The sequence below is a fragment of the Phalacrocorax aristotelis genome, chromosome 1 (assembly GCF_949628215.1).
Source record: "Phalacrocorax aristotelis chromosome 1, bGulAri2.1, whole genome shotgun sequence".
Classification (NCBI taxonomy): domain Eukaryota; kingdom Metazoa; phylum Chordata; class Aves; order Suliformes; family Phalacrocoracidae; genus Phalacrocorax; species Phalacrocorax aristotelis.
In genome coordinates, this window is record NC_134276.1 from 29,290,776 (window position 1) to 29,315,312 (window position 24,537).

General features: G+C 38.7%; 1 protein-coding gene across 1 annotated transcript in view; it reads left to right on the forward strand.

The window, feature by feature from the left end:
* The first annotated feature begins 2,695 nt into the window (after positions 1-2,695).
* Positions 2,696-24,537, forward strand: part of COG6 (component of oligomeric golgi complex 6) — a 61,904-nt gene continuing 40,062 nt past the window's right edge. The window contains exons 1-8 of the mRNA XM_075085888.1: positions 2,696-2,870; positions 3,495-3,638; positions 4,001-4,072; positions 7,515-7,573; positions 20,595-20,706; positions 22,529-22,611; positions 22,850-22,920; positions 24,084-24,177. Coding sequence (XP_074941989.1) covers positions 2,745-2,870; positions 3,495-3,638; positions 4,001-4,072; positions 7,515-7,573; positions 20,595-20,706; positions 22,529-22,611; positions 22,850-22,920; positions 24,084-24,177 — 761 coding nt within the window. The 5' untranslated portion in view covers positions 2,696-2,744. The remainder of the gene's footprint in view (positions 2,871-3,494; positions 3,639-4,000; positions 4,073-7,514; positions 7,574-20,594; positions 20,707-22,528; positions 22,612-22,849; positions 22,921-24,083; positions 24,178-24,537) is intronic.

Genomic DNA, 24,537 nt, shown 5'->3' on the forward strand with positions numbered 1-24,537 from the left:
TTCCTGGGGAAGAAAACCCAAAACCAAACATAATAAGGAACTGAGTTAAGAAAATCAACAGAAAACACCACATACCAGGCATTTCTTTGCTGACACATCTAGTTTTGGTAAGGGAACTTATGCTTGAGTAAATTATACGCACTACACAAACCGTCTTCCACTGATACACAGAAACTGATATTTGAAATCAAAGACCCTTCTGGCAGTTACAGATCACAAACTCCCAACTGTTTTATCCCACAACATTAATTCAGCTGACGTAAGAGGACAATGTTTGCTGGTGGACAACCAAACCGGTAAGAATGTCATGCCAAACCCACCTTCATGACAAATACAAGCCACGGCACAGCAGCTGAGTTTTATATGGTGACCTCATTGCATGATCACATTTGCATTTTTGTTTTAAAAAATTATGTTATAAGGAAAAATCTAGCCTGCAAATGTTATCCGTATTGGAAAAAGAAAGGATTTTTTTTTTTTGTAGCTGCATCTAATATTCCTGAAAGAACAAAAGATAAGCCCTGGTCTCCTCATACGAATACTTCTTTCAGTTGTGGGAGATGAAAAAGTGCTCCCTCGACTATTTATTCTCATTTTCCCAGGATAACATATACATGGATAGGCACATGCTGTTTCAAAATCCTATCGGTTCCTGCCAGCCCAATGTGTTATGTTAGCTCAAAGCATTCTGGCACATGAAACACATTCTTGAAAAAATGCACACCCATCAAGGAGCATCTGAAAGCAGACCTGGACGCTTCAAAAGAAAACGCATGTATCAACTGATAAAGGAAAATCTTTGTGGCTCTGTGTATGTTTGTGGTATAACTTGCTGGATGAGACTTGGCAATGGTCTTGACTTATCTGACACTCGTGGTGGAGATGTTCAAGTCTTTCTGACTTCAAGGTATGCCTTCACTCTGTCAACTCATCTGACAGATTAACAGCCTTTGAAACATGATTCTAACTGCTAACAACATCCAATTTATAGTTGGGAGGGGAACATTCTAATAATAGGATTTTCTTGACACGCTTAAATACTAATTGTTCACACCTGTGATGACTGTATGCTGTTTCATCTCTTCTGACATGGAGAAGGGAGATCCTGGCTCCTGGAAGCTTAGTCAGAAGTAAAGGGCACCTAGGAGGGGATAACATCAGTGGAATAGGGTGGAGGAACAGAAACTAAGAAGGGAAACAAGATGTCTGAAAATACTTGCAAACCTGCTTGCTCGCTAGCCAAGAGTAGAAACAAGACATTGCACAGGTTGTTCAGAAAAGCTGGCCTTTTATGTAGAGGAGCCATGTGAGGAAGCAAAGACTCAAGTGGCTGCGTAACTCCTCAGGGGTTTGGGAACTTCACATTGCTCTTCTGTAGGCTCTTCCTAAAAAGAATTGCAAGCGAATTGAGTAGCCTTTGCCTTTATGCCCACAGTGGAGCACTGAACTTCTGAATGTTTTAATTCACTTATTATTTTTCTTTTAGTTTGAGCCATTTATCTTGAGAAAAAAAATTATATACCAGAGCCCCAGTCCTGAAATATTAGCATGATGGTGTCCTGGTTTCAGCATTTTGATCCATACACCTTCATCGCACCTCAGCCCTTGACACAAGATGTGTCGTGGCTGCAGCACAAGAGTGGGGCCAGGCTCCTGCAGATGTTTGATCTGTGCCACCGAAGCGGCACCACTGCAGGTCCCTGGCCAGGCTGTCCAGGGGATCCCACCATGGGCCCAGCTTGCAAAGCCACATCTCCTTTGCTCTGTGACAGGGAGGCAGCTCTGCTGCTCCAGAGCTGCAAGGAGACCTTGGGAGTAAAACCTCTGTGTTACCTCTGTGACATGCACATCCAAAACAAGACACCCTCTTTGTGTAACACTTTTAATGTCATTGCTATTAGCTTATACAATAGAGAGTCCATTTATTTTTCCTCTTTAGCTATGCTCATAACTAAAGCTTTTATTTAATGAAATCAGTATGGCTATCCCACCTCAGGAAGTGAACCCTCTTTCTTTCTGCTCTGCTCTGGTGAGACCCTACCTGGAGTACTGTGTCCAGCTCTGGAGCCCTCAGCACAAGAAGGACGTGGAATTGTTGGAGCAGGTCCAGAGGAGGGCCACAAAAATAATCGGAGGGCTGGAGCACCTCTCCTACGAGGACAGGCTGAGAGAGTTGGCGTTGTTCAGCCTCAAGAAGAGGAGGCTCCAGGGAGACCTTATTGCAGCCTTTCAGTACTTAAAGGGGGACTATAGGAAGGGTGGGGGCAATCTCATTAGCAAGGCCCACTGTGACAGGACAAGGGGTAATGGTTTTAAACTAAAGGAGGGTAGATTTAGCCTGGATATAAGGAAAAAATTTTTTACAATGAGGGTGGTGAAACACTGGCACAGGTTGCCCAGAGAGGTGGTAGATGCCCCATTCCTGGAAACACTCCAGGCCAGGCTGGACGGGGCTCTGAGCAGCCTGACCTAGCTGAAGATTTCCCTGCTCACTGCAGGGGGTCGGACTAGATGACCTCTAAAGGCCCCTTCCAACCTAAACCATTCTATGATTCTTTCCATCAACCCCGAATCTTTTATTTATTCCCCTGAGAGCCACCTGGGCTAGACACCAAACTTCCACACCCCACAGCCACGCGCCCCAGGCCGCGCCGCGCCGGAACTAAAGCCTCGGGAGCGCGTTTCCGTCGGAGCCGGGCCGCCGCCGCGGCGCTGGGTGCGGGCCGCCGGGGAGGGCCGGAGCCATGGCCGACACCGCTGCGCCGCCGCCGCCCGCCGCCCCGGCTCCGGGGCTCCCGGCTGCCCCCGGCAGCAACCCGCTGTCCCGCAAACTCAACAAGATCCTGGAGACTCGCCTGGACAACGACAAGGTGGGCGCGGGCGGCGGTTGAGGGGGCGTAAGCGGGGGCCGGGGCCTGCCCGGTGGGGAGCGGCCTGCGGGAACCGGCCGGATGAGCCGTCAGGGGTTGCGAGCCCCGATAGGCTCCGAAATCGGGAAGGGAGCCCAGCCATACCCTCAGTTCCGCTGCGGAGCCGCAAGCTGACGTTTGCAGCCTTAACTGGAAATAACATTCATTTTTGTTTCTCCGGTGAGATGCCACGCACCTGTGCCATCCCTTCAGACCGTGGGGAGGTTTGTATCGCTTGGCTTGGAGGATGCTTCTCAAGCTTTTCCTAATTTATGTTTTATAGCTATGGATAGGTCATGCTTTAACCGTCTGTAATCATACTGCCTAAAGCTATGCTGAAATAGTAGCCAAAGTTATGTATTATAACATACAAGAACAAGAAAAACTCGGCAAGTATTTTAGTTCTGGAGTGTGTTTAGGTAGTTTTTTCTCTAAAACCATGTAGTAGTAGGGTTTGGGTTTGGTAGTTTGATTTTTTTTTTTTTTTTTAATAAGACCATGAACTTGGGATGGTTGCAGACTATATAACCTGCTTCTTTGTAACTGTCTGGGAAGTTAAGGGTTTTTTTTTTTTTGATTTTCTAGGAAATGCTGGAAGCACTCAAGGCTCTCTCGACCTTTTTTGTCGAAAACAGTTTGCGCACCCGAAGAAACTTGCGTGGAGACATTGAACGACGAAGTTTAGCCATAAATGAGGAATTTGTCCACATATTCAAGCAAGTTAAAGAGGTAGTGTTTTTATAGTGTGACTAGCTATCTTGTAAGGGTACTGCTATGTAATTTAATGTTTTTTTTTTTTTAAAAAAAGGATTAAGAGAGATTTTGGCTTTCCAGGACAAATATACTTTTACAGTAAAATTGTTTCATCATTTGTTTCATTTGATGAAAATCCTGCGCAGAGATTGGTGATGTTTCAAACGGATAAAAATCCAAAGTGGACGCTGGTGTTTAAAGGTGCATTCTCCCCAGTGATTAATGGGAAGCCTAGAGCAGCTATGTTCCTTGGGCATCTCATTTTGGTGGGATGAAGCTGGGCCTAGGCATGGCATTTCTGATTTAAAACACACTTACTGTTATTTGAACTTATTTAGGAGCTTGAGAGTATAAATGAAGACGTGCAAGCGATGAGCAGCTGCTGTGAAGATATGTCCAGTCGTTTGAAGGTAATGTATAAATAGGTGTGCTTTGTATATTTTTCCTTTTAAGTGCAACTCCCTTCTTTTAAAATGATAAACGATTATTTTGGAGGATGAACAGATGTTTCCATAGTGTGTGTATTACGTTACTTTAGGATATTAATATATTTCTTTTTACTTGTTTAGAAAATATACTGAGGAAGTAATTTTAATTTCTTCCAAATTGCAATTCAGAATGCAGCAATATACTTATTTTAAGAGCAGCAATGTGATATCCATTTGTATGTGAGTGGAGAGAAAATATTATATTAGATTGGATGTGTGTGACATTAAAGGGTTAATTACATTTGTGTATTTCTGTTTAAAATTTTTGTGCCTTTTGCATTGACTACATCAGTTGAGTTATACGTTCATATAAATACCTCAAGTATGTTCATAAGAAAGTATCTTGTAATCCCAAATCTAGTGTGCCATCTTCATTCCATTGGTTTTGTTTCGTAACGTTGTCTCAGAATGCTAATACACAACAAATTTTGTTTCGTGTTAATCCTGAATCTGTAATATTCTCGGGAAAAAAAATTGTATTTTATAATGCATTACTAAACCTGGTTTGGTTTTAGCGTACAAGTTCAATATTCAATACAGTGATAAGTTCAAAGGGTTTATGGCTGCTGAAATGTAGGTGTTTTGCCAAACCAAATCTGTTCTGAATATAGCACACGTTATAGTACGTGAATGAGAATTCTTCACTTAAAATCCTGTGAAAACAGTTGCTTTTTCCCTTCCTAATGTGAATGGGGAGATATTAGATGTCCCCCTACGTAGATGAAGAGGTTTCATAGCCATTGTATTTTATTCCCATAAGAATGCTTGTAGTGTGATGAACTTGTACTCTCACACGTTTTGGAACAGTGTAGCCCACTGCAGTATTAATTTTCAGTTTTGGAAGGCAATGGATAATGCACCTCAGAGGTCTTGGATCTCTTTGAACACTGTTAATGTGGATGCGTTCCCTAGTGCAGTTCAGGAACTGTTTGATTAAACTCTTAGATGTGGAAATGAGTCAAGTGTCCATGCAGATTTTTGCTCTTCTCTGTCTTTAGATCATTAAGTGTAACTATCATTGTTAATTTTTTTTTCCCCCAGAGTAGAGCCACCCTGCAGTGATTTCTTTTTCTATTAAAGTCAGTAGGTAGTTTTGTCTGTGCCCCACAGGAGGTTTCCTATAGAGCCCCGTAGAACTCGTAACTTGTCTCAATTCAACCCATATTTTCTTTGTCTGTATGAATGTAAAGTAAGTTAATAAGCCCCTGAACTAGCACTAAGCTGTCAAATACTCTGGTATTTTATCTGTAATAGGAGATGAAGACTTGCAAGTATATGCTCAAGCTGAATAAGAAGACAAAGAATGCACTAAGTGGAGCAAATAGAAGATATAAAGAGGAGGATATATAGCATATGAGAGAGGAGTGTGTGCTGAGAGTGCAGTGTATTAAGAGAGCAAAACAAATACAAGATATGAAAGGGACTATATATTGATAATCCAGAAAGCTTTTTACCTTTTTCATTTTGTAAGTTTGTTATACCATCCAATCCAAATAACAGTGACTTGATAAATGCGATGACTGAAAGCAAGAGGAGGAGGCAAGTGCTGGAATGAATGAAGCGGGGTTGAAGGATAACAAAAGTTTTAATTAGTATACGGAGGTGGGGAGGAAGAGGAAAATATTTCTATTTTGGATCTACAGGAAACATCAAATATCAACTTTTTGATTTTTCTGGCATGTCTGACTCTTCTGCCTGTTTGTTTTGCTCAGATGTACGCTCTTACATGACATATATACAATAATTACAGTATCTGGCATGTATTTGAATGCATGTAAAAAAAACTGGCTTCCTGATATATCTAGCTAGATCCAGAAAAACTGTTTTTCTTTCCTTTCTGCTGTCCTACTGTTAGCATTCTTCTTGGCAATTAGTACCTCTGTCCAGAAAGTACTGGAAAGGAAGCAAATTACTACTCCTGTCTTTTTGGTTTATTAAAATATGCAACTCTGAAGGAAGGGGGGAAAAAAAGTCTGGAATTAGTAGATTTCCATACTGAGTTGTTCAGGTCCAGTCTTCTGTTGTACTAGTCTTTTTCTGTTAGGCTGAAGCATTGAAAATCAATATTACTAAAAAAAAGTTTAAAATACAAATACATTTTAAAAATCTAAATATTATTTATATAGGATAGAAAAAGCTTAAAGATATCTTAAATTATTTTGGAGCTACTAAATGTTTGGTAAATTCTGTTGAGTTTTTATTAAATTTTCATGCTAGTTCATAATAGTTTGCTCTAGAAAATTCAGCACCGGGCATCTCCGTGGTGCTTGCTGTCTATATTCATGGGACAGCTCAGGCTCTCTCTGATGACTGAAGTTCTATTTGAGTGGTTGCAGTCCTCCTTTCACCTTTCAAAGTGTTCCTGTACCTTGACTGCTTTTCCATTGTAACTAACATGGTGTGGCGGATAGAAAGGCTGAAATGAATCAGTGTGCATATATACTGGCATTAGACCTCTCACAGGTTTCAAGGCTGGTATCTTCATTTTGGCGAGTGCTGTAATTTAGAGGAATTACAGTCTTGAATTTAGTCATGCAGACTATCCTTGTATCTCTTTCCCCTTCTTCACTTGCAATATTATTCCATACTTAATGCATTTTGATTTCAGGATTTTTTTTGTTAAATCTTATTTTGCTGCCTAAAAGATCACTGGTGGCATCCAGTGGAAACCAGAAATTCCAGATGTCTTTTATCTTCTTGCTGAGGGATAAGTTCCTGAACTCTCTAACTGCAGTTGCAGCAATCTCTTTAGTCATGCAGCTGTTGTCTGCAGCAGAATTGTGCCTGCATGGATTCCCTTGCATTGTCATTGCTGAACGTTTAGGGCTCTGATGGCCTTCTAAAGTGCGTTGCACTTGGTCCTTACAGCCCTGTAAGCTACTTGGACTGTAGACCTAAACTTGCCAAGACCAACATAGACAGCTGTATCCATGTTGTCTATAATGCCTGGATGGACACTGGTACTGGGCAGTTCAGCATCCAAAGGAACTTGTTTCATTTTTCATTTTGTAACAGCAAACAATTTACTGTTGAGGGACAAACAAAACAATCGGAACTGTTCCTAATATTTATATTAACGCTTTTGTATTAAATAGAAATTAAAAATTAACTGAGTGGGAATATAAATATATATAAAGATGAAAACATTTATTTTATAAATATTTGGATAAGGATATTTTTTTTCATGCCTGAAAATAGGGAGAATTAATGAATACTTAAGAAGGCCCTTTGTCTTGACGAGTATACTCTTTAAGCTGCCTATAGTCAGAGAGCTTCAAAACTATTATTTCACAACCTTTAAAATATATACATTTGTTATGTTTGTCTTTGTTTCACATACTTAACAATTCTAATTGTATTCTAGGCAGCAAAGGAACAAACCCAGGACTTGATAGTAAAAACCACCAAACTCCAAGCAGAAAAGTATGTATACCACCTTATTTATTTCCTGAAGAAATGACAGTACTGATGCAATTCTATTTTAGATTTGGTTCTGCCAGTCTTGTTTTTGAGTAATGACTTTGGGGTTTTTTTTAATTTGATTTTTTTAACACTATCTGTGTTTGTAGCTCAATCAGAATAAAAATACCGAACTCTTAGTTTATTACTAGAGGAGACAAAACGGTAAGAACATGTGTTAGTACTTGTCTTAAGAATTAACCTCAGGGAAGAGAATCAGTTACAGTGGTAAAGCATGCTTTACGGATGTGCTTTTGTCAGCTGATAATGCGAGTTATATTGTTTTGTAACAGGTACGGACCTACTCAGTGTCTCATTAGTTCCACAGGTGGCTTCTTGTTGTTAATGCTTCATTTCCATTGGAAATCACTCTCTTGTCCAGGGGCTGCATGTAGGAACAGGAAGTTGAATTATAACCTACTCTGCCATATTTAAAGCTAACCGTGAAATACGTAAGTGCTGTTCAATGAGCCTAATATAGACCATTTTTCCCTTGGTTCTCCAACCTCTTGTCAAAGAAAAGATTTGTATTTTGCTCTTTTCAGTATTTTTATTGATGGGAAGGGGATAATAGCCTATGACAGATTCAAGTGATCTTTATCGTTTTTATGGTTAGGGCATCTGTTTTTACAGCTTTAGCCTCTGTCAGCGTAGAAGAATGAATCTCCTTGCTTTATGAGCTTTCTTCTGAAAATTATATACAGTTCACTGGAGATTAGAAATAATTATTTCCAGTGATAAGTTTCTAGTAGAAATTATGACTTTGGATATCTCTGGGTGTACTTTCAAAATTGGTAGGTTCATGTTGTCGTCTTTGGTAGGAAGTGGATTATGTCCTATGAGAGTCTGAATGTGAGGTTAGAGTTTAATCTGTACATGTTTTAAGTTGAATGTGGAATAACTGCATAAAACACGGTACTGGTTGATATGAAATGAAGGATTTGGCAAAGTCACGGTTTAAGTAAGTGAGCAGAAGTCAGGTTTTAGAAAATTTGTTATTTTAAATAAAGAGTATGTGAAGTTTTAGGACAGAGGAGTGGTCATCTGTTTTCTGTATTCTCAAGAAAAGGAAAGCTGCTTTGATTCCTTGTTCTGAAACAGAATGGAAGAAACCAAGACCAATCCCAAGTGATGTGTGTCTAATTGGCCTTAATTTCCATTAAAGGAGATTATGCAGACTGTACATCAGTATTTCTACAATACAATCCGTACTGGCACAATACTTTCTGCTAATTCATTTAAAAGGCAGGACATCCTCCTAGTGTCAGGAAGAAAAAAGGTTTAGGAAGTAGCTTGTCTTTCTAAGGATCTGACTTCAGAAAGCACATGTAGGAAAAAGTTCTCTTTTGTAAGTACACCATGAAATACTCACTAGCAGAAGCCAAACAATACTTGTGATCTCACAACATGATGTTTATGAAAGATTCATACTGCCATTTATTAACAAAGTTAACTTTTTTCCTGGATAAATTTATGAAGAAGTTAAGCAAAAGCTACAACAGGAAGGTTGTCTTGTTCTGTGTGGGACATTTGAGTCATCTTTTCTTTTGACTCATTTAATGAGTGTTCTGATGTGTTGCTTTGGTTTACATCAGGCACATGAAAAGGCAATCGCTACCAAATGTTAGGGGTTTCTTGAACAGCTGAAATCTTGCCTGCAGTCAGACAAGATACGGGTGTTACCTTGTTGGTTCCTTCAACTTAACAGGTGACATTTCTTAGCCAACAAGGGAGTAGACGGTGAAACTGGGAGGGCATGCCTTCTGAGGGTTGTCCTAAAACACTGTCTGCTTAAAATGCAGAGATGAAAGCTGGATCCGTTCAAAAAGAAGGCAATTGAAATAGTGACTCTAAAGCTGTTACAGTCAGTCTAGAACAAGGCAGTAATTGCTGAGCATATTGTCTTTTAGAGTTCGTCCTATAAAAAGATGTCTCCTTATTATGAAAGTTTCAGGAGTCTTCATATTTAATCAATCTCAAATTTCTATTTCTACTCTCTGTGGTCCTACTAAGTGTTTATTTTATGATAGGCATTTCACAAGACAGCATGAGTTAGGTAGAGGTTTTTTGAAGTCTAGGATAATGGGAATTTGAATTCAAATAGCACCAATATAGTAGAATTTTCTGTGTAATTTTTAAATTTAACATCAACGTATATTTTAAAAAACAAACTTAATTTTATGTACCACAGAATTTAAGTTCTTAAATCAGTGCTGAGGAATGGTATGCTTTTAAACATTACCCTGAAAAATAAAATCAGTTATGTTCTTCGTTTTCAGATTAGTGATGTTCTTTTTCGCAATGATAATTACTGAATGTTATGTAATAGCAGAGTTAATACATTTAGTCATTTTCTGAACCAGTTGTTTCCGCTGTCCTTAAGGGAAGTTATTTTGATTCTGCCCTTCTGAGTACTATATTAAATCCTCATCTGTTTTCACGGTTTTTAGACATTTAAAAAAACCCAAGCAATTTCAGAAATCATTTTTATTTGCAGTAAATGATTTGCTGTACTAGCTGTTTGTCAGGGGAAAAAAAAGGTCTTCTATTATGCTTAGCGTTTACCTGATTTACTTTAGCTGACCATTTTCTCGTAGGAAGAAAATGTTCTGATTTGATTCAGTGTTCTAAAACCAAAGGGAGACAGTAAACTTTCAGATGCATTTCATGCATTTATGGTAACTAGGGATTTACCTTTTTACAAATATTTGATTTTTGTATTTAACTAAAATTTTAGGGAAAATGGGCTACTGCCCTCACTCAGATAATATGATGAAGATAGTTATTTGCCTAAGTGACTTTCTGAGTTAGTATTTCACAGCTTTTTATTTACTTCCCTTCATTTTCTAAGAATACACGTAAGCTCTGGCTTTGATCTGAGATGTCTAGTTGTCTTTCTGTAATAGTCTTAAGGCTGTTGTCAGTAAATGACAGGTGGAACCTTTGGCTTGGGTACACCCTCTTCATGCCTGGTCAGTTTTTGTGAAAAGTAAATTTTGTCAAAAGGAGCTATACTTAGTATCAAGTTTGAAGCAAACTGCAATTAAAAGAACAGAATGTTTTGCTTCAAAACCAGAGAAGGAAAAGTCAATAGCCGAAGTATTTTAATTAGAGCTGTAACTTTATTCCCATAGCTATACAAAGAAAATAAAGGGAAGATTGAAATAGTAAGTGAACTATTTTCTTAGATTGCATGATTTTTTGACCTTGCAAATGTAAGTATCTTTTTCAGAAATTTATACTGAAGTGGCATTTGAACCTGTGTAGTGTTTTGCGTTTTTGTTTTGTTTTGCTTTTTAATCAAGAACTGCATGGTAGCAGTGAAGAATAGTTTCCTGAAGGTACAGAGTGGCCACAGGAGCTAAAGTATGTAGATAAACATTTTAAGAAGCTTGTTCACGTTTTCGTCCTTGCATATATTCTTTCTCTTCTGCTAACTAGTTTTTGCATTGTATTATCACCTGTATAATTAGATGTAGTTCAAGATTACATTCCATTTCCTAAGTTTCTTACCTGAATTCCTTGCGGTCATCCTAGTCTCTCAGATTTCTTGTTTGAAGGTATAGTGGTCCATCTGCAGTATCCTGCAGCTAATCCTGCTGAGCTATTTGGGACTCCTGTGTTAGTAAAATGTGTGATTTAAGACACTTGGTTAAAGTTGGGTGACAAAATAAGATGTTCATCTGAGATTTACCTTAAAACTTCTGCATTATCAGGTTGTAGCTTTGCAGCATTGTTTTTTCTTGTAACTTAGTGTGTGAACTTTAGGCCTGATTTGGCATAAATGATAAATAGAATGTGTTACTTGGGTAACAAATTAAAAAAGTAATCTTCCACTAATACAAATGCATTTTTATATTTCTGAATATGTCAGAGTTGGTGCATTTCCTTAGTCACTTAGGTTGTTTGTTTTGAATTTATTTTCTCTGTAAAGACTGGTTAAAATAACTGTACTGTACATTAGAAGCAGAACAGTTTTCTTTCATATTATTTAAGTTATGGAATCTGGTTAATGTAGGAACTAGGGTTTTCTTTTTTCCTCTTCATATGAATGAGACTCATCACAACTTAATAGAACCATGTAGTGTGAAATAAATTAGTCCAAACCATTCAACCCATCTCTCCGTAAGGTTAATTACTCAGTAATGTAGAGTCTTAAATAGAATGTGTGTTTTAATGTATTTCATAAAAAACTTTGATAATAAAGAAAAACTGACGTAGTTAATTTAGTTGATTCCTGTGAATTGTTAAAAAAACCACTTCCACTTCAGTATCTTCAGTAGATTTCTATACATTTACTTGAGCATGCTAATATTGCTTTCTGGTTGCATAGGTTTTTTATGTGTAGTAATGAGGAAATTAGTTTTCTTTCAAACAACGTGTGGTGCATTTTAAAATATGTGGATTTGTTTATTGCCGTTGCTAATAGGCTGACAGAAAAAGGATCTTGCTCCTTGAAGTGAGATTTTAATACAGGCTTGTGGATTTTCTTGTTGTACCTGAGTTTCGTTCTTTTTTTTCTTTGTGTGACGCTAAAAACCTGCTTGCAGTACTAAAGTACTTCACCTTCATTGGGAACAAGTGTCCTGGAGTTTAGTACAGTTCCCAAACCAGAGAAATTACAGTTCAGCTCCAAAATACTCTATGCAGAATGCCAGAAGCCCAGCTTCATAGTAGTTCTACCAGCCACTTAATCGTAACGTGTTGCACAAGATTGTTTTTGAGGTTAGCCACAAATGACAGTCGTGGATCTAACAATTGAAGAAAGAGACCAGGAGGTAATAGTTACAATATTAATTTTTATAAAATTATATAAGAGCAATTATGTGAGTGTATGTATATGCTCAGGGAGATCACAGAAAATAGGCCTGCAGAGTCATAGTCAATTTGGAAATGATGCAGGGAGTTCAAGAGTGTGTGTAGCAGGTTAGAGAGGTTTGCTTTCATCAGCGTATGCTGAGAAAAGTGGTGATCTGGTGTTTTGCACTGATGAGATGTATTTTATGTCTTGACCTTTCGAAACTTGTAATTACATTTATTCCTCTGAATATGCTTCATGAGAAAAAGCAGTGATTGCCTAAACTGAATTATAATTCAGAGGCGGGGGGGGGGGGGGCAAAGGCTTGAAATTCTGAGGCTGATTTTCTTTCCTGAGTAAATTATAGGTAATAGGGCATAACACAGGAATCCATGGACCTGAACAGATCTGAAGAAAAAAAAACCCTAATCTGTCATATTCTAGCCATGACCAGCAAAGAAGATGCAAAGCGTTATTTCCTGCCAGCTTTTTTACCTGGCAACCACATACTCTGAGGCATGAAGTACTCTTGATCAGTTTGAAATGAGGCATGGGCTCACAAGTTGAGAAACATTCATCAGAAGTGCAGAATCGGTTACATGATACAACTACTGACTGATGTTTCTCTAAACTGCTCTTAGAAGAGAAGCCCAGGAAGAGAGAGCCATGGTCTTCCCTGGAAATGTATTTTGGTTCTTTATTGTTTTCCTACTCGCTGTTTTAGTTCTCCTTTTGCTGCTGGTTAAGCTCATTTGTTCTGATCTTATTCCAGGTTGATGTAGAGAACAGTGTGTTATTTTCATGTCTTTGGCAACATTTTTGAATTTGATGGTAAATTTGAATCTAGGCTAAGTAGTCCCCTTTTAAATGTCTTTATATGAGGTATCAGTCCGATATCAGTCTGATCAGATATCAGTCCGTTTGGTACAATAATATCGAGTAGCTCACCTCTGCAAGATGGAAAAGAACCTATTCACCGAAAATAAACTCCTTTATAACTTAATCTCTGTTCACAAGTTAGAAGCCATACCTTGTATCTTAACCATTGCTAAACATTGATTTACCTATTAAGTATATATATCATGACTGCTATGAAGTTTTGCATGTGAAAATTGTTTATCCAAACTATTCTGCAGATACATATCAATGATGTTTATAGAAAGCCTGATTGGTATGCAAGTAGAAAATTATTAAATTCCATGAACTTATTTACAGCATATAATACAGCATATAACCTTTTTTTCTTCTAGTGTTTAGTAATCTGTTTGGCTAGGTTTGAATCATTTCAGTGGAGTTAGTATCTTCTGTTGTGAAATCTTTGATTTAGCCTTTTCATTTTTACCTATTTATTTTTAAAGCAGAATGTGTTATATGGCAGGGCTGCAGCATTGCAGTCCAGCTGTCTTTAGATAGCTAAAGATGGGGAAAACCTTCTAAGTTCAAGTCGACTCTCCTGCTGCCAGCTGTCTTATGTGTGATGACTTGCATAAATTCATCAAATGTTCAACTGTCTCCCATAGCATCCTCATAGGTAAGCTTAGGAAGTATAGGTTAGATGAGTAGACGGTGAGGTGGATTGAGAACTGGATGAGGGTTGTGATCAATGGCGCAGAGTCTAGTTGGAGGCCTGTAACTAGCAGTGATCCCCAGGGGTCTGTACTGGGTCCAGTCCTGATCAAATTATCATCAATGACCTGGACAAAGGGACAGAGTGCACCCTCAGCAAGTTCACTGACGATACCAAGCTGAGAGGAGTGGCTGATACACCAGAAGGCTGTGCTGCCATCCAGTGAGACCTGGACAGGCTGGAGAGCTGGGCCGAGGGGAACCTCATGAAATTCAGCAAGAGCAAGTGCAAGGTCCTGCCCCTGGGGAGGAACAACCCCATGCACCAGTACAGGCTGGGGGCTGACCTGCTGGAATGCGGCTCTGTTGAGAAGGACCTGGGAGTGCTGGTGGGCAACAGGTTGACCCTGGACCAGCAATGTGTCCTTGTGGCCAAGAAGGCCAATGGTATCCTGGGATGCATTAAGGGGTGTGGCCAGCAGGTTGAGGAATGTTGTCTTCCACCCTAGTGAGGCCACATCTGGAGTACTGCGTCCAGTTCTGGGCTCCCCAGTTCAAGAAAGACAGAGAGCTACTGGAGAGAGTCCAGCAGAGAGCTACCAAGATGCTCAGAGGACTGGAGCATCTCCCATATGAGGAAAGGCTGAGAGAACTGGGTTTGTTCAGCCTGGAGAGAAGACTGGGGGGGGAACTCATCAATGCTTATAAAAATCTAAAGAGTGGGCGTCAAGAGAATGGAGCTGGACTCTTCAGCGGTGCCCATCAACAGGACGGGGGCAATGGGGGGCACAAATTGGAACGCATAAAGTTCCAGCTGAATATGAGGAAAAAACTCCTTTCCTGTGAGGGTGCCAGAGCAGCGGAACAGGCTGCCCAGGGAGGTTGTGGAGTCTCCTTCTGGCAATATTCAAAAGCTGCCTGGACATGTTCCTGTGCCCCCTGCTCTAGGTGTGCCTGCTCAAGCAGGGGGATTGGATTAGATGATCTCCAGAGGTCCCTTCCAACCCCTACCCTTCTGTGATAACTAGTTAATGATTTTTGCATTCTGTACATGTTGCTGCTCTTGGGACGCTTACCTCAAGGCTTGTTCTTTCCAGTAAAAGCCTTTCCCTAATTTCCAGCCTAATTCTTGGATATAAATTGGCTGTTTTCTCTTTTTGTCCTTTATCTTAAGAGTTTCCTTCATCTCCTCTCATAAATTTTGTTCTCCATTCCCATGATCATCCTGCTAGCTCTGGTCTAATGGGAGTCCATTGCTCTTGAACACAGATAATCAGGATTGTGATCTGTTTTCCAGATGAGGTCTCACTGAAGCTTTCTGTAATATTACTGCTATTTTCCCATATCCTGGGAACGTTACACAATTCACTATGACTTTCTATGCCTTCATATTTTTTAATTAAGGAGAAAAATTCATAATTATATTCTATGATTGAATTGGTTACTGAATACCTTCTCACAGTATTTCAGTTCTTTAATAAAAGATGTTTGACAGACAAAATGTAGAATAAAACCACTTGTTCTCAGCATTTACAAAAGCATTTTTGCACCTAGTACGTATTCTTAAGAAAGATTTCCTAACACTGACTTGTGTGGAGATGTTTTGTTATATAGTCCCATATATTTGCCTTCCACAAAAACCATCACAGAAATTTTTCTGACTGCTACTGAAAAGCATTTATACATGTCTAAGAGGGTTGTTCTTTCTTTATGAGTTAGAAATAATCCATCTTTTTGAGACTTTAAAAATGTGTTGAATCCTCAGTACCACAAATTGAAAGTAATTTCAGGACATGCTGCTATGACTCGTCCTAGGTAAAGGAAGCTAGCAGATTTTTATGCTGAATTTGGTGCCAAGATAAAATTAAACTTTGGAAAAGCCTGTTTCTCCTCCACCTCATTTTTTGAGGTGTCTAGGTGATAATCCTAACAAATAGTGTGCATTTGTATTTGGTTCAAGGGAAAAGTGCATGAAGTGCATAGTTTTCCCAGCCTTTTGAGTTCTCTTGCAAAAGAATTCTGTCTCCCTGGCAACGATTAAAACTGGGGAAGTTGTTCTGAGCTGGAGTCCTGTCCCCCGCCCAAGCTCCAAGTCTACCAGCCATTGGCACTTCCCCCTTTGCTTTGGTGCCGTGTTCCCATGATCTGTTAGTTTTGTTCCTTTATTCAGGGGTAACTTTTGTAAAAGGAAAAAAGCTTTGGGATAACAGCACAGTGTGGCCTTTCCTCTGCTGTACTGCACTTGCTTAGAAGACAATTTAGAAATTTCTATGTTTACAGAAAGGCCAGTGGGTCTTGAAATGTCCAAGTGTGTGCACGGGTACTGATTGCTGTGGGTTTTATGTAAGATGGCCTTACTCTAGGTTTTGTTGTTACCTGCATTGTGGTTTGCATTGTGTTTACTGCAGAGAGATAACTATAGCAAACCTGAGTAATATTGTATTACATTTCCCTGCTTTAGTTAGACTGATTAAATTCAGTTAAATTTCTGTTAGCTTATGTCTGAGGAAATATATATGTGTGTGTGCGCATATATATATATAAAAACCTAAATACCTGCCTGAATGTATTGGTCTCATTAATACAGTATACTGCCAGATAAAAGTCAAGGGGAAGTACCACTTACATGTTTTGTTCCTGATTCATCATCTAGGATACAGGATCTCTTATGTAGATTGATAACCAAGGCAACTTTCATAGCCAGCATAAACAGGTTTTGAAACTGAGTAGCTTGTTTAAATCCCATGTGCTTTGTAAGGAGACAAAAATAAATATCTTTAGCAACATTCCAACGCATGCTTTTAGATTTCAGATAGGTGTTTCTCACCACTTCAGAAGCCCTATCTTGAGAAAGATGGAACATTGCTGCCACCTTGAGGCTGTTGTTTTGTGTTTATGTTGTGGAACTTCTGATTTGCTGGTATGCTACAGTTTAATATATTAGACTCTGTTTTGTAGAAGTTAATTATTGGGAGTGTGCAGAGTGGGTCAGTGAGCAGTTACAGCAGGTGTTAGCCAAAGACACGGCCAGGGATGAGAATGGCTTTAAAGCACAATGTTTGATTGAGCCTTGTTCTTGGTAACAGCAAAAAAAGGAACAGAGTGAGGACTTGCAGGTGGAGAGAGGTTGAGTAGTGAGGTCTTAGGCCATTTTTTTTGTTTTTTATAACCCTAGGAGTGAAGGGTGCACAGAATTCTAGTGTGGACTAACGAGCATGCTATTTGTACAGTTCCTGACTCTGGTCCTTGTTCTTTGAAAGTCTGCAATCCTAGTTCCAATGAATCTGCAAAACAAACTGAAAAAACCTGTTGTGCCTGGTATGTTGCACTTCTTAAAATCAGACTTCCCCCTGCCCCCAGTTTGATGAAAGCGTACATTCAAAAAATCTGAAGAACAGGAGGCAATAGTAAATGGAGATCTTCTGTAAGAGCACTTAAAAGTTTTTGTACTCAGGAGATACACAGGTTCAAAGAACAGAAAAGTTTCTCAGCACCTCGTCTGCTCTTGTCTTTATGGGTGATCTTGTTTCAGTTGAAACCAAAGAAGATCTTGCATTTGTGTTCTCCAGTCTCTTTCCTACCTTCCTTCTCCCTAAAGCAGTGTAAGTCTCTTCAGCTTTGTGGTTTTATATTCAGTTGAGATTCCCATCACAAGGGGAGAGACTTGGAACAACTATTAAAGTTAATTCACCAAATTATTGTCTGATGTTTCAACCAAATCCAATGATGGTGACATTGATGGATTAGACTTCCTCAGCACAATGGCATAGAACAGGAATGTGCTGTTGAAAGCACCATCACTGGGTGAAATTTTAGGTGTCCTTACCTGATTTTTTCGATTCAAATAGCCATGTCATATGCTTCTAGGTTTTTGGGGGGGTTGAGAGTGGAGGCTTCTAATATTTTTTTTTATTATTTGTTGTAACTGACTATTGAAATGACCTCTTTTTATAACCCAGAAGAGTTCAGAAGTGTAGTTTCCATGAGCAGTTTCATAGCAGCAGTGAACTAAGTAGTCATTGCCCACTTGCCTCTGGCAGCTCACTGTGCTTGCATGCCCCTTAATACAGGGTGTGCCTGTAGAGGACTTAGTACCCCACAGTACTTTAGCACAGGCCTGTGGTAAACTGCATTAGAGAATACATAGAACCTCTACCCCCAAAAAAACCCCAAAACTAACTTTTGGTGTTTTTCTGCAAGATTTGTTTCTTGATCTGATTCACTACCTGGATCTATAATAAACAACGGTTCTGGTACAGCGGAAAGGGCAGTACAGGGCAGGGATGAGCAGGGGTGGCTGAGGCTGCCTAAGCAGCATGGCTCAGGCATCGTTGCAGTGATGGAATATATTGTTATTACAGAGCAGACCTGATCCATCTTTCATCGGTGTTGTGAGTATGATGTAGTTGTCATAAGAAAATCTCTCACAAGCCTAATATGTAATTAAAAGTATTCTTAATACTCTTTTTGGGAGTATGTTTTGTATACTGGTTCTCTTTGTATATTTTCCTCTGTCTCCAGCTGAAGGTACACCATGGCTTCCTCTCCTCAGATTTTATCGCCTAATCTTCCTGCTGAAACTTACTGAATGTGTTCAAAATGGTGGTATTCTGTTCTCCTTCCACTGTGGTGAGGTCTGCCATACTTTCTGTGTCAGAAAAGCATATCAGTGGGGCTGGAAAACAGTCCCAGGTCCATTTAGGTTTGAAGATAGTGTTGCGTGTCCTCACCCCGATATAAGAGGTTTAGGAAAAGTTACTCAAAGAGAAGATGGGGCAACTTCAATCTATTCAGACCCATCATCTCACACATCTCTCCTCTCTGCCCACAGAGTTTTGGTACTTTCCAATCTCTCCCAAATCTCTCTCTCCCACCCTGCCCCATTCCTTGTGCTAGGAAACTGTCTCCACCTCCTTGCCAATCAATCATGCCGCTTCTCAATCACTTTCCTAACTTCCAAATACCTCTAATTTCTTTCTGTACTTGCATTTTCTTGTTTCCAAGCTGTGTATGCATCCTTGAGCCCTCACTCTTTAGACTTCTTTCCTGTTCTACCTCACTTGCAATGAGCTACCGCCAGATTGCTTAGAAAGTGCTGTAATTTTTCAAGGATGCATCTGCTGTCATTGCCTGTGTAGTTGGCGAGAATTATCCTCCATCATTCTTGTTCCTTCCCTGAGAAAATTCAGCTTCGTGGAGACCCTGAATTTGCAATTGTAGAGTTTACTTAGAGAAGATTAAATAGGCAGTTGAATTTTAAGCATTGCAAAACTGTCAATGTAAAGGCAAAACAGTCACGTCTGCAATGGACCCTGGGGAAACCTGGCTTATCAGTTAAAGATGTGGTATTAAAGCATATGAGTTTTTGGTTTCACTTTTTGCTTACGTGTCTTCTGTGCAAAGTACTGGATTGCTTTCCCCTTTGCTTTATATAAATTTTACTGTTGAAACACTGTTGGATTTTTGTCCCCTTCCTTCTCACTGTTCAGTATGATAGAGCATTGACAATTGCAAAACATTTAATCTGATCTCTGAAAGAGTTTGTGGAACTGCAGGATGGGAAGGCCACCCATGTCTGCAGAAAGGAAGCCAGTTTTCCGTGCTTCTTACAGCTGAATGCAGTTGGGTAGTAGAGAAGTGGTAAATAAGGAAGTTAAAGCTTACTTTTCAGGCTTTGGTCTTGCAAGGAAATTTAATTATTGCAGTCAGTGTTAGAAGTGTACTTGCCTGTCTTATCACCGTGTAATAACAGCACATATATCTTGCAGTAATTACATTGGAAGCTGAAATGCTGTTAAAGTAACTGAGTCTAGTTCTTCTACAAATAACTAAGTAGTGTCTTCTTGATGTCCTGAAAAAGTGTCGTTTATTTCCTGGAATGCTGTGTGCTCAAACCACAGTTTGAGCAATTTTTCCATTGCTACAGGAATTCCAGTCCCTTCCTGTGGAATAAAACTATATTCATTTAGATCCTTCAGTGGTTGTAAGGTGTGTGACAAAACGTGTGCAAAAAGATGCTGCCCACAAGATGGCGTTTGCATATTACATCCCTGCTGTGTTTATTCCAGGAAGGGTAATCAACAAGAGAAATAGCCATTACATTTTGATTGCTCGTGAGATTAGTAAATTTGTATCCCAACTGTATGTTGTTAAAAAGAAGTGGATCCGTTCTGCAGAAAACTAGATGAATCTGGTGATAATTTTCTCATTTTGAGCGCTGCAGCTTTTTGTGTCTCTCTGAAAACGCGAGCTGAAATCCCGTTCTTTCCTTGATGAATTTGGAAGGAAATAACTGCAAGCATTAGAACTGTACAAGCACAAAGTATTTGTTGGATTAGACAACTTGTGACGCAAACGCTAAAGGAATATTTTTTTAAAAAACTTACTAGTTTTTAGATGTGGTAACTTAACTTTATATTGTCTTTACTCAGTAATCTATGTAAGCTTAATAGAAAATTGTATGTGAAGATGCAACTCAAGTGTTTGATGGCAACAATGTACTATTAGTATTTAATAACACCTATTTCTAATGCTAATTATATTTCCAAAAGTATGAATATGCAGAATAAATCCGAGGTAAGCGTAAAAAAGTAATGCCCTCTTCACTTTGTTGTATTACAGTCAGAGACTAGAAATGAAAGCGCAAGTTGCAGATGCATTCATAGCAAAATTCCAGCTGACACCGGATGAAATGAACATCCTTCGAGGCACGAAAGATGAGCCAATTACTGAGGTAGCTCAATGAACATTAAAAGCATTGCCCTGAACTAAAATGTAGAAGTGTCCTAGCTGAATTGTGCGTGAGATCTTACTATCAGTTTGTAATTTATTTTTTAATAGAGGAATGTACATTTTAACAGAATGGTGAATTTCTGGTGAGTTTGAAATGTGTGATGAAAGATTCAAGTAACAAGAAAGAAAATCAACATTAAATTCTAGTTTGTGTAATGAGTTTAAGGGGCAAATGAGCTATCGTGTGGTTCTACACTTAAAAAAGACCTTTATGAAGTCTGAATTTTCAGTGAAGATGTTTTAAAGTAACTTCATAACACTCAAATAAAGCAAATGAGAAATCTGCAGCACTTGAGTAATATGTAGTACTACCCTTGTGCATGCATGTGTGCGTTTTGCGTGTGCCTGTGTATAGGTATTCAGTGACTGGAAACAATATAAGCGTAGACTTCCCCTCATTATTATTGGTTGATAAAATATTAGGTGCTGTCACTTTTAGCCACCTTCCAAAACAAGTTTTTGAATATGTTTATGGTTTGAATAAGAAAGCACATTGTTCTGTAGTAGAAGCAAACTGAATAATGAGAGAATTGAGTACGCTTAACAGATTTTTATTATTGTAGTTGCATAGAAACCTTCACTTAAATGTAGAGTACCTGCTGAGACATACTATCTTGTTTCCACAGGCATCCTGTTTGCAGTTAAAGCATTATTAAAGACATGGAACAGATAACCATAAACAGTGCTAATGAAAGCATAAATGGAATGTGTTAAATGATTGCGCACTTGAGTAATTGCCGCATGCTTTTTTACTAACTATTACCGTGAAAGATCTTTCAGGTTTCTAAAAAGCACAAGTTGCAGGGAACAATGACAGCAACACTGTGCCATTTATTCAGTGCTTGGTTTGCAGCAGAACAAGGATTAGTCCTTTTGATACTTTCATCTGTCTAAAAAATGTGCAGAAGTAACTGAGATATAATCATAGCTGTGTAACTGAAATGGCAGACTTCAGTAAAATCATGCTTTTCCCCCATGATAGAATCAACCAGCATGCTTAAAACATTTTTAGTTAGCCGTCTGTTTTGGCAATATTTTAATATGTGTGGGGTTTTTTTTCCTGAAGGAAGAGTAATTTGGGTGTTTATAAACATGATCTTCAGCACAGTTGATGCAAGGCAGTAGGTTAAATCAGTGTCCTAATATGTATGTTTTTGTGACTTGAGCCAGAATCAAACTCTGCTTTCCTGAGGCAAACTGTGGTCAAGTCACAAAAGACACAATAAACAGTTATATCTGAATTTGCTAGTCTTCTCCGTGGTCTTGTAAAGATGACTTCATAATAAGGCACGCGTTTGAAATTGCTAGTGGATTTCCATTTCCTCTCTAAACCAGTAACAAAAGAACCTTTTGGGCCATATGTCCATGTCTTTTAGGGTTGTTTTTTTTTTTCCTTCTTCTCTGCTGCTGAGTTATTCAAGGGGGAAGGATTGTCCTGGAAAACTTTGGTCTAGTCTATTGCAAATGTTTGATGTTTCTTAGAAAACATCGGTTAAAACAGTATCTTTGCTGCTATTAATTTTTTGTGTGTGTGAAAGAAGGGCGTGATGCAATGGGAAAGAAAAAAATCCTAAGGCTTTTAAGGTGGAATGAAAGGTGAGAGGGGGCAGAGCAGGGTCGTGTACTTTAAAAGCTTGGAACTTGGAACACAGACCTGCAAGAAACAAATATGGAAATGGGGAGTATAGAGTACTAGAGATTTGAGTGATAAGTTGCTGCTTTTAAACACTGCTTTTTTTTTTTTGTTTTTTAAACCGATCTAGGATTTTTTCAAGGCTTTGGGAAGAGTAAAGCAAATTCACGATGATGTCAAGATTCTCCTTCGGACAAATCAGCAAAGGGCCGGGTGAGGGCTACTTAAATGAGTGCAAGATAACTATTTACACATTAAAAGCAGAAGTTATAGCAAGGTCTCACTCTTTACTTCATATGATTATATGGAGTATTTCACATAAAAACAAAGAATAGTGACCTATTTCTATATTTTCACAATTTTAATAATTTTATGTTTTATTTGATTTGTACGTGCCTTTGCTAGTCCTACCTAAAATAGTATCTGCAAATAAAATCTTTTTGTCTTGTAGCTTGGAAATTATGGAACAGATGGCTTTACTGCAAGAGACATCTTACGAACGGCTTTACAGATGGACTCAAAGTAAGACTAAGAATGTTTTTAAGTTTATGAATATTATTATGATGATGCCTTTAATTCCTTGATGTGAATTGCGTTCAGCAAAAATCCTTCCCAAGATTCCCAAGACTTTGGCAAGATTTCCAAGAAACCCATGGCTTTGGGTTTCCTTCTTAGTGAAGAATTTGTCTAAAAGCTAGCTTTTGTGAACCAAGTAGTTAATTGGAGATTCTCTTCTCTTTTGGGCCTATCTCATCTCTGTTAAACTGCAGTATTTATTTATATTTTCAGATGGTTTTCCACAGAGAACAACTACTACAGTTTGATAGCCTAAACACAGGGTAGTTTTTGCTTTTGACAGTTTGGTAGTAAGATGTAGTTTAGTGTGAGGAGTGGCTTATTACCTTTAAAAAAGGAGAAAAAAAGTGCCTTATTTTATCATAATGATCTTTTAAATGATGGTAGGCAATTATTTTTTCACATATGTTCTCTGGATCCAGGCATCGGTGTTGAATGTGATATCTTGATAGTGTAAAATGTAGACGGTTTTGTATTACCTCTCTTTTCTCCCGAGACACTGACAGGAAGATTTGTGAAAAAAAGCTGCTGCAATGCGATACTATATCTGTTAGCTGTTCTTCAGTGGATGCTGAAGCCTCTAATAATGGTTGTGGCCTAATGAAAATTCATCATTTTTATGCCAGTGTTTGATTTAGTTTATATGATTTCCTCATTCTTGCATAGAATATACAAGATTATATAATTAATGTGATTAAAGTTAAAAAAAAAAAACACAAAACAAAAAACCCAAACCACAGCTTGCTTAAATACTTGCTCACTTTTTTCTTAGTAGTTTACCTGGCATGTCATAAGCAGTTGTAAAGGAGCCTGACAGAATTCTGATGATTGAATGATTTAACATTTGTACGTGGGCACAACCAGACACTAATCTTCCTTTAATTTTTATTATTGTTAAGATTTCTGATGGACATCCATTTTACAGCGAAATATTGCTTATAGGGGAAGTTAATTACATTAACTCAAACTAGGCCAGGTAGCATATTCTGAAGGCTTCAATTAAAAATCCAACACCTTTGAGTTTTTGTCTCATTTGCTTGTTTTACAGCTTGTTATAAAAAGTATTGCAGTGTAAAGAATGCAGTTTTATCTGTGTTGATATTTTATAGATGAATGCAGGACTTTGACCCAAGAATCGTGTGACATTTCTCCAGTTCTTGCTCAAGCCATGGAAGCCTTACAAGATAGACCTGTCCTGTATAAGTAAGTAAATGTTTGTGGTTATCTCGAACAGCAATGATTATTTCCAGCCTATAAGATTTAAAGGTGGGCATGAATTATAGTGGCAAGGCTGGTGGCAATTCAGTCTTGGGTTAGATTTAAAAAAAAACAACCAAACAAAGAACCCTCAAACAACAACAACAACAAAAATGCCAACAAACCAGAAGAAGCATATTTCAACTTCTTTCATTTTCAGAAGTCTTTTTGACATAATTCTGGTACAGTAAATGTCATTGGACTTTTTCCAACATACTGGTTTCTAATTGTCATGCTTTAACCCCAGCCAGCAGCTAAGCCCCACACAGCTGCTTCCTCACTCCCCCTGGTGGGATGGGGGAGAGA